This window comes from Charadrius vociferus, unplaced genomic scaffold (genome assembly GCF_000708025.1).
Source record: "Charadrius vociferus isolate BGI_N301 unplaced genomic scaffold, ASM70802v2 scaffold862, whole genome shotgun sequence".
NCBI lineage: Eukaryota > Metazoa > Chordata > Aves > Charadriiformes > Charadriidae > Charadrius > Charadrius vociferus.
Window position 1 is genome coordinate 304,684 of NW_009647209.1, and position 11,080 is coordinate 315,763.

Here is an 11,080-nt window from a genome sequence, read left to right on the forward strand (position 1 = left end):
TACCAGGACCAGAGAGAATGAGCCCATGACTGAGAGTGAGTGAGGTAGGCTTTGAAAATTATATGACATAAAAAAACTGTATGAAAATATATTGAATGATTTATTTAGGGATGAGAGTACATTATATCGGTAATCTAATTCCCTGTATCTTCCTAAGCAGCTTTCAAAACGATTTTTTTATTTCTTTGGGTTTTGAATTGCTGCTAAAATAATGAAAATGGAGGGAGCCGATGATGAATCATCGTGACAATGTTTACTATCAACGGGGATTTTTGCCAGAGTGTTTTAATCAGTAACAGGGTCCCAGCGGCACTGGCCCACTTAGACCTGCAGATAAAATAAATAAATAATTCTTCCTCTTTCCTTTATTTGTACTGATGTTGCAGCAGCTTAAAATAAAGCTTCTATTAAGAGTAATAAATTAATCTATTTCCAAGCTGTGTGGTTAGATGGCAGGCAAGCGTGCTAAGAGCTCGCTTGGGTTTTTCTGCATAGCTTCTGGGCTGATGCACCTCAGGGGGCAGAAGGCACAGGGACTCCTTTAGGCACTATATTGCAGTGCCGGTGGTTCAGTGCCCAGGAGCGTTTCCTCCCACCCCACCCCAACACAAAATAGCCAGCAGAAAGAGGTAGGTGCTTCCAGATGACCTTTTAGAGAGCGTGTGCTAAACAATAATGAGTTCCTCTTATTTGCCCTACGTAGACAGGCAGGTCTGTGTTGAGGGAGCCCAGGGAGCCCGTGTTGCACGTTCAGATTAAGCAATATGGGGATATTTCTGTAGCTGCGAAATGAAAGGCCATGGAAAATTTGTTTTCTAAGAAAGAGTGGAACCTGACGTTGCACATCAGTATCAAAACTCTTACGGATGTAGCTTGGACCAGACTTTACCTTAGAAGAAGGAAACCAAACAAAACTAAGTGCGGAATCAGAATCAATATTAAATGGTTATTTCTCACACCAAAAATCAGCAGAGGTCTGGTAAGTGGGATTCGACTCTCAAGCCTTTATCCTGCGTGAGGGAACTTCGTTCCTGTTTGCATTAGACGCTAGATTACTAGGCAGTGTGCAGTCAGCCCTGCAGGTATATAACCTCCTGATTCTGAGGAGTTTGGGTCCATTCAAAATTTATTGCTTGGAACCGTCATTAATTATGTTTGCAACAGCAATTACAGGCAGCAGTGTAAGCAAAATAAGCACCCGTTGTTGTGAAAGTCCTAACTCGGGAAATCTTTTTCTCAGGTTCAGTGGCACAAATAATTGCACAATAACTACTACTATTTATCATTTAATATATGGGGCACAACCAGAAGCTATACTAATGTCTGACATCTTTTCTTTCAGGATGATTTTCTGTATAGTGTGTCCGTTTTAAGTGGAATCCTTTGCACTGTCTTGGCAGTAATCAAATTTATGCTGGGAAAGGTCCTTACAAGCAGAGCGCTGATAACCGATGGTGAGTGTGAAGTTTGTGCTGCATTTATAAGACTCTTCCAGGGAATGTTGCAGACACGGCAGATACAAGTGACCCCCACATGAGGGCAACTGTGAAAGAGCATTGAAATAAGAAGGCCACTGGGAAATGGAAAGAAACCCCAAACCCAGGGCAGTCTGTGGTACCACTAGCCTCTTGCATAGATATCTCAGCTGAAATAGGTATGTCTGGTGGAATTCAAACAGTTAATGTGTGGATAGTAAGCAATAACAGAGAGTTAGAGGTTGAGCATATAATGAATTAGGTGTGTAATAGTCAGAGGTTAGACTATGGAGCAGGGATACGACACCAATTTATATAGCTTTGGTTAAGTCACGTCTGTCCTCACTGCCCGGTAAACAGTTTCATCCTTACAGTTAAAACGAAGCAAGTCTGTTGCAGAAGACGCCTCCCTGCCTTGAGCAGGAACAGCAACCATCATTCATACATACCCCCTGTAGCCTTAGCTTGCCACCGTAGTGCTTTTCCTGCCGCTCTGTAGAGCTGGTGGAGCATCGCACGCGCAGAGCAAAGCCGTTGCCTGCCTGCTGCCCCACGCTCCGCTGGCCCTGCCGGACTCCGGCACAAGGCGAATCTCCTCCACTATATCCTTAGAAGACCTCACTGCCTTACTCTGTTCGCTCGGGTGTGTAGCGCCTGACTGTTGCTGGTCTTAAGGGTATGTTCAAAGGCATGTTTTAGGTCCAGATGCGCCTCTTTCTGATGAGGCTCAAGCTTGTGAATCTTCAGGAAGCCACGGTGATCTACTCTGCAAACAAGTGAGGCCACAGCGATGGCGGAGATTTCGCAGCGCCCTGCAAATCTCTACCAGTTTTTCCCTGCAAGCACAGGACAGTTTGAAATACTCTGTAAACATACACGGTAGGATGTTAATGATTCATGGATTGTGGTGCATAAATTATTTTACTCTGCTAAAGGTTTCGCTTTAAGGAAATTCAATTTTCAGCTTACCCTAGGGATACGTACAATTGCTTTATTTTACGTAATTTAAATGTACTCAAAAATTTTGTGGTGATAACACATATTATGAGTATTTATATTTTATATTGTCCCACTTATATAAATACTTCATGCGTATTTATATTTTAAATACAAAACAAGCAAAAAAGGAATCAAAACAGCAGTGTGGGGTTTACGACTAAGCTACTGCCTCCCTGCAGTTGTGATTCTCTCCCAGCAGACCACGCTGTTCAGTCATCTTATTCTTTGCTGTGGACTCTGCCACCCTAGACATTTTGAAACAGAAAGATCTCCAACCTGCAGAAGGGATTCTGGAAAGGATCCTGGGAACTGCAGACCAGGGAGTCTGACTGCCTTTGCTGTCAGAGTGTATGGGGGGACGTGTCGACCGGTTCAGAACTGTGTCTAGGCAGGCAAAGGATTAACCCTCCCTTTAAAAAAATGTGGCTTGTTTTTGAAACGCCATTTTTTTCAGACAAAATATTAGCTGAAAAATTCCTGAATAATGCTAGCTCTGGATTGGTCTCCTGTATGACACAGAAATCTCTTCCCCCGTAATTACATCCTTGTGCTAATTATATTGCTTCTGAGCTGGAGATTGCTCATTCTTTGATTAAAAAAATTAGGGAATAAAGTATACAATTACCTTGGTCTGGCTTTCTCGCTCTCCTTTCTCTCCTTCCGAACTACTTTAGAAAATGTAGGAGGCTGATCTTACCATGTGTGGTTAAATATCTTCTTTCACAAGATGTTTTTACATATATATTTGATTTATTAACAATCAGGAGGAGACAATGTGATTCAGCAGCTGAGACAGGTTAAGCACTCCCTTGCATATCTTTTTTTAGTGTTTTCTGTTTCCTGCTAATTTACCTCCTGCGACCACTGGCTGTAGACCAACAAACTGTTTTGAGTAACAAGAGTGTACATTTTTCTTCCTGAAAAATAGGTTTATTTTCAAAACAGCAAATTCTTTCTCATACATGTCAAAGTCTATTATCGATTTATTTTTTTTTAAAGAATAATTTTGTTTTAGAGTAGGGCTCAACAACAATATCTCTTTAAAGCCTAAATTTCTGAATCCGAGTAAGGCAAAATGTTATTTGTACAATCTGTTTATAGCAAAAGCTTGCAGCCTTTTGGGCAATAAACCCAGCCATTTCCTATCTTGAATTTTGTAACATCTCGGAGGACAAATGCAGAGATGTGACAGCTAGGTGATGTCAGCCAGCTTTCCTGTAGGTTTTAGATACCTGTTTCCTTCCCAGATTTAGCCACCTGTTTTTTCCTGTGCTAGCTGTATGCGCAGAACATGGTGTCTGGATTAATACCTGCAGCCGTTACATGATTTCCTGCCACAGCAGCAAAGAAAGGTTTGATGGAAAGACAGTCGGGAAGAGAAAACAATTATTTCCTTTGGAAGTAGCTTTTAGATCATTTGGAAACATCAGCTAATAATTGCAAGAAAATGTGTTGTTACTGCCTTTTGCATATCATGCTGATGGATTCTGACTTAAGATGGAACAGGGGAAGTAATGTTGGTTTAAATTTATAGTTAATTAATTTATACTTAATATTCTTTATATATTCTTTATATATACACACACACTATATCTAATTGACATGTATTAGCACTTCAAGTTACATTGCCTGGGAATAAAACAGGATCAGGATTATTCTAGACTAGAGTGTTGACAGAGTAATTATGTCTATGTTGGTTTAACTATACTGGTGTAATTAATCTAATAATCAGGCATTTACATGCAACACCTGTGATACCAATGGTAGCATGCACTGCCACAGTCCAAAAAAGCCCCAAGCCCCTTTTCTTTGCCGGGCTGGAAGCTCGAAACCTTTGTACGCCCCGTTCTGCCACAGACTTGCTAAGTTATGTGTGCTTTTCCAGGCCAGGGTTTCCTTTGCATTTAAGTACCTACCGACAGGGAGCTGGTGAGTCTTCATCACAATATTGATGGTTTGTACGAGTATCTCAGCTGTAGGGATACCTAGGAAAGGTCAATTTTTAGCTACATCTTTCAGAAAGGCTTAAGATGATTTAGGTAAGTACTGACTGTGAGAGGTCTGGATCAAAGGAGTCCTTCAGGAATACGTGTCATGTATGCGGTTGTTGGCAGTCACGGGGAATTGGAAAAAAACTGGCTAAGCAGCAGCTGATTAGCGTTGACTCCCAAAGCAATATAGAATATTTCAAATTTGATTTTTCATTTGTTAACTAGGTTAAATAGTATGTTTATCCATCAAATGAATGCATTATCAGTGACTTTTTTTTAATAGAAGAACAGTAATACCTTTTGGATTATTGAAGGGAAAAAAATCAGAAAAAGGGAATTTGGGGGAAAAAAAAACCCACAAAGAATGACTTAACCCTCCCCAAACAATAACAAATCAAACAGGAGTTGAAGGAATAATGTCATTAGTTATTTCAAAAGCTCTGGGGGAATTTTGGTGGGACAATCTTGGAGACAAAGTTTAAAAAAGAAAGAGGAATCTTAAAGGATGTTCATAAAAATTGTGAATAATTGATAGGAAGCCCCTGTGATATATCCAAGGCATAAATGGAAAATATTCGTCAGATTATCTTGTATGTCTTCCCTAATGCATTCAGCAGTGTATGCAGCTCTAAGCTATAGTGCCAAATACATGTAAGTAAATATATGGACTGGGGTGAAAAGCTGCAAGAGGACATCTTTGAAACGTTACTGTGCAAAACCATTTTCCTTTTCCTGAGCTCCTTGGGTGTACTGGACTCCAGTTTCCTTCCTTTGAGAGAAAGTGAGAGCCCTCGGGTACCTTATGAAGTGGCCTTTGAAGTTCTAACAGGGGATATTTGGACGTGCAGCAATGGTACATATATTATGAAGAGGTTCTTTGGAAGATAAGTGGGCTTCTTTGGAAGATAAGCCGGGTTGTACTCCAGCCCCCAGCCAGCCAGCCACTGGTTTACAGCGCAGAGCTAGTTCATTCATGGCGATCAGCTACAAGAGAGAGAAGCGCTTAACTGTCAGAGTCAACATGGAGCAGGTCCAGTGTTTTAAAGGAATATTGCTGTTTGGAAAATTAGCATCAGGAGGTGAAAGCCCTATGAAATAAACAGCAGCTAGAATTGGGTTTTGGAACTAGGGAATGAAAAACAATCGGGACTGACCAATTCAAGACACACAGTACAGGGAAATGAATGTCAAGTTATTTATATCAGCAGGACAAGTGACAGAGTTCTTACACGCTGGTCAGACACCAGCTATTCCGTGTTTGCTTTGTTGAAATGAAGCGTGGCAAAGACCTCTGGCTAACGTGGGAACAAATTGCACTGCCTCCTCCTCCATGCAGTGCAAGAGCACACAGGTGCCTCTGTGTAACCTCTCCCAAGGCTCTGTGCTCCTCTCTGGTGGCACTGGTATAATAACACGCTTGTCTCCCTACAGATTACCTCTTCTTAGGCGAGATGGTTAAAGCAAATGCCTTGAGATTTGGTTCTTCCTTTAATTATGTTTTTTCCCCCTTCTAGGTTTCAACTCTCTTGTAGGTGGAATAATGGGATTTTCCATCCTTCTTAGCGCAGAAGTTTTTAAACACAATTCTTCTGTCTGGTATCTGGATGGCAGTATAGGAGTTTTAATTGGACTTACAATATTTGCCTATGGAATCAAGTGAGTATCTCCTGCTAGCAGGTATTTCAGCATGTCCAGCAGATGGGCAGGCTCTTTGTCGTAATAAGCCATAGCTCTCAAAGGCTTACATGACTCCAGTAAAATCAGGCACTGGAATTTAGTAGACTAGCTGCCAATACTGAAGCAGAGTGTGTGGCAAGGGATAGAAGATTGTGTGTCTCACATCAGTTGGAAAGAAGCCAGGACTTAAAACGAAATTGGCATAATTTCAGAAGACCTTTGTATACCTGAATTTGGAAATACAAGGTTTGAAATTTTTGAAAAATAACCCCAGAGCTTGGATAAAATCAGTCCCTGTTGCTTTTATGGCACATTTCTAAGCACTGTTTTTTTCCAAAGAAAGTTGAGGTTGACGGTAGGGCAGCCGAGTTTAAAGAATGATCTCGCTAGTGCTTTCCATCCTAGCCCTACCCTACAGCAACTTCTGAGCTGAAGGTTAGCCACTTATGTTTTGGATGGTCTTTCTATTGAATTTTAAGACACTTTCTTGATTCATGACACTAGAAATAGAATAAAATCAAATGAAGCTCTGTCATGTAGTTCATTGCTGCCACAATTTCCCTTGGCTGTGTGGTTTTGTGTTTTATCCCCCTTTCTGCCATAAGAGAACAGGGCAGATGTAGCATCTTAGTTAATTGGAATTGTGCCTGTTGAGAAGCAGACTTTGGGCAGGCTGCAGTAAGCTGTCATCTGGAAGCTGTGTGGGTTTGGTTTTTTTTTTTTAAAACCTGGAAAATTAAATTAACATTTTAATGGGGAATACCATTCTTGGAAAAATCACTATAATCACTATTTCCGTTGTAAAACTAACTGTTCTGGAAAACAGTAGAGGCAAATCCATACAAAACTATTTATTTAAAAATACCAAAAGGCATCAGAAGCATTTTGTACAGCCACTGAAACTGATGCTACACGCATGCCATCAGTCTGCTCCACGGCGCGCTCGGCCATTGTGTCACCAAGACAGAATGAAGGCTAACAAAGGATAAAACTAAATTCTGTTTGGGCAACTACCTGATTTTACAGTTTGTGAAGCTACTGCAATTCTCTACTGTTAAACACCCTCTTCCAGCAGGCTGGTGGGAAACAGGTTGCTACAACAGTCTCTTTCCCACTAATCCCTCCGTGGCTTCTCCAGCCAGAAGCGACTGCTGCTGTGCATTTCAATTTCTCGCTGCCGCCCTGCATCCAGGCTTCCGAAAGGAGAGCCCCTCTCCACACAGTTGGTTTTACACTCCCTTTTGGGCATTTGGGCAGGCTGCAGTAGCTGTTCATCTGGAAGTTTTTTGGTTTTGTTTTTTTTTTTTAAAACCTGGAAAATTAAATTAACATTTTAATGGGGAATACCACTATAATCACTATTTCCGTTGTAAAACTAACTGTTCTGGAAAACAGTAGAGGCAAATCCATACAAAACTATTTATTTAAAAATACCAAAAGGCATCAGAAGCATTTTGTACAGCCACTGAAACTGATGCTACACGCATGCCATCAGTCTGCTCCACAGCGCGCTCGGCCATTGTGTCACCAAGACAGAATGAAGGCTAACAAAGGATAAAACTAAATTCTGTTTGGGCAACTACCTGATTTTACAGTTTGTGAAGCTACTGCAATTCTCTACTGTTAAACACCCTCTTCCAGCAGGCTGGTGGGAAACAGGTTGCTACAACAGTCTCTTTCCCACTAATCCCTCCGTGGCTTCTCCAGCCAGAAGCGACTGCTGCTGTGCATTTCAATTTCTCGCTGCCGCCCTGCATCCAGGCTTCCGAAAGGAGAGCCCCTCTCCACACAGTTGGTTTTACACTCCCTTTTGGGCAGAATTAATTGTGGGGCGGAATTAATTCTGATCGGCAGAAAGCAAGATAAGGCTGTTACAACAGCTGAGTTCCTTATAATTCATAAAATAAATATTTATAAGTAAAGCGAACACCCCAGTTCCAAGGCTTTCCTGTGTCTCTGCACCAACACTCCTGTGCTTTCCTCTGCAGGTTGCTTATCGATATGATACCCCGCGTAAGGCAAACGCGCCATTATGAAATGTTTGAGTGAAGATCACACCATCTCCTCTGTAAGGACTGTAAAACTACAGCATCGTACGTTTTGGCAAGTGGTGCCAATGGTATTTTACTAAATATGCAGTTTGTTTCCCGTGGTCTGTTTTTGTTGAAGTTTGTTTTAATGGGAAATCTCTCTGTAAAACTGGCATATGTGCACACTGCTTGCAATTCAGCAAAACAGCAGCATTTTGGTTTTTTTTCAAGTATGCTATTGATTCCTGTGACAATAGAAAACATGCAGTTTACAGTTTTAACCCAGCTGCCATGTTGTATATTCCAGAGTGAAAGTGTTCTTCATGGTGTGGTAAGCCTGTGGGTAAAGAAGTGCCAGTTTCAGCTCTTGGGTTTCTTTTCCCCTGGCCTGCGTTTTCCCAAACACATGCTGTAACAGAAGTACAATCCTTGCTAATCTCTTCGGCTGACAGAGTATCCTATGTAGAGTCTGGACACCAAGAGCTGTGTTGCTTAAAACACTTAAGTAGCTACTTCCTCCCTCCCATTCAAATAGCCGCACAGAAAGAGCAGGTACAAACCTTTCTGTGATCAGAGAGATACTTCATTTTAATCCTAACTTAACTGGAACTATACCTCTTCAATTTAAAGTCTATTTTTCTTAACGAGGCACTGTTCATAGCTTTGCATGGACCAAACAAGCACACACGGAGTATTACTGTACAGACCAAAGCCAAAAAGTCGTGCAAGGAAGAGGAGCTGCTTGAGGAATGGGATTTTTCTGTTATACTATACGCAGATGTACCAGCGTGTGTGACTTTGTGGTTGCTCTGTAGTCTGATGACGGCACAGCAGTGGCTCAATCTGGTGGTGAGGTTCAGATCTATTTATTAGATTTAGATTGTCCTGTAAAGTGTTGCTCACGTTCCATCACACATCTTATATATTACTTAATAGCAGGTTAAATTATCAAAGACTCTTGATGTATAATCAATAAAACTGGTATCTATTTTATACAGTATCTGTAAGTAACATTTGAAAACTTATTTCCAGAATGTATCATAGAACAAAGTCTTCCTGTATAGCAGCCTATTAAACTGGATTCTCTGGCTATATCCATTTTCTCTTTATTTTATATATTCCAGGTTGGTTTTCACAACACAGAACCAGTATTGTTGCTTCTGTTTATCACAGGTGGATAAAAAATAGGCAGCCCACTGTAGAGTTTGAAATGGGACCATGGTAAGTAGCCAAGTAGTTAGAAATGGGCATTTCTATACGACAATAGACTACAGAAACTAGAGTAGGTGTCCAATTAGACTGTACAGTGGGGAACGCTGATTTTTTTACTGGTCCCTTGTGATGCTAAAACCGTATTTCCCATCCCATGTCACTTAGCAAGGTCTCAGCCAGATCCTTAAGGGTCTTTAGTAAAAGCCAACTCCAAACGATATATGTAGGAAGAGACCACCCAAAGGTTTCACTGACCTGACCGTGCCTATTTGACGTTCACAATACTGGAAAGATGACACTTGGTTCTGCTTGAACCAGAAGATTCTTTACAGTAAAATGAATTTTGTTTTGCTGGTATAGTTCGTTTACACATATTTTGGATCAGTTAAGTTTGTGTAAATATTTCTGTGCAAACTTTATGATATTGTTGCTGTCAATCAGTGCTGATGCTGCTTGTGCCTTGCTGTCATAGGATGATGTCAGAGATCATCATGTCACTCAGCAGTAAGATGAAAGTAAGTACAACGCTTCACAAGACAAAGGAGCTACTTCACAAATGCCTTCAGCGAGGGCTCCAGAAAGTATAGGAGTCATCACTGTACCCATCACAGGTGGATTTTTAAATATCAAATGCCACCCCAAGACCCTTTCTTCCTACACAAGTTCTTAATTTGTTATGCTTTTCCTTAGTCCTGATATTTTCCCACTGTGCTGCTTCTCTAACTCATAGTTCCATGAAGTGAGCTGTGAAACAGGTATTTCCCTGCTGATTAACTAGCTTTTGTCAAGCATCTTCAGCCTCAGAATCATAGAACCAGAGCCTGAACACAGCTATTTCATGGGTTTGTTAGTTTTATTAGTGCTGTTTACCCTCTTCTGCCTCTCTAGGGACTGTATTATTTCTCTAGTCCCATTGCTGGTTGTGAGAATGACACTTGGGAACTATTAGAAGTGCTGCTGCGCAGGGCCATGCGCTCCAGCAGCCTGTTTCTAGGAGAGGGCAGCGCCAACTGCTTCTGAAGGGACGTGAGAAGGTGTGCCACTTGGCCCTGCCACGATACTTATCTTCTGACGTAATCTGTGCAGCACACAAGTCCTAGGCCATTGAAAGGATGTAGGACATCCAAACCAACGCCCAGCTCAAACATTAAGTAATGTTGTTAAAATGCTGAGTGTAAATAGGAGCAGAGGACTACGCAGATGTGTTCATGCACAAAGCAAAGCTAAACACTGAGTAAACGTAATTTCACACTTTTTTCTGGAACACCGGAATGCTCCTAGAGGATGTATTTAAGTAAGTACAGACTCCAGCTGCGTAGCCTTTGAAAAGGAGATGTGGTTAAACAAGTTAATCATACTTTTCCTTATCAGAATAATTTAAACCTTTTTGCAGAAACTTTTCAGTTACCACAGGTCCTTCAAAGCGTTCCTGGTATTAGCAGGTAAAGACAAGAAAATAACCGAAATACTTGTTATTCTTAAAAGGAAAAAGACCGGGAAATAATAATACTCAGAAATGAAAGCACATACCTGCTGATAGAGCCAGCTAGCGTCAGGGAGACTTTGTGTGGTATATGACAATAGAAGAGAAAATAACTGCTCATCCAATTTACTGAGCCACTCTGCTCTAGCCAGCCACCCTCAAAGGTAACACTGTCTATATTAGTTTTCTTTATTAAATACCTGCATCTGTTGA

General features: G+C 41.1%; 1 protein-coding gene across 1 annotated transcript in view; it reads left to right on the plus strand.

The window, feature by feature from the left end:
- The window catches only part of TMEM163 (transmembrane protein 163), a 102,641-nt gene extending 93,375 nt beyond the window's left edge, over window positions 1–9,266 (plus strand). The window contains exons 6-8 of the mRNA XM_009895862.1: window positions 1,343–1,454; window positions 5,980–6,121; window positions 8,131–9,266. Coding sequence (XP_009894164.1) covers window positions 1,343–1,454; window positions 5,980–6,121; window positions 8,131–8,191 — 315 coding nt within the window. The 3' untranslated portion in view covers window positions 8,192–9,266. The remainder of the gene's footprint in view (window positions 1–1,342; window positions 1,455–5,979; window positions 6,122–8,130) is intronic.
- The last annotated feature ends 1,814 nt before the right edge of the window (window positions 9,267–11,080 follow it).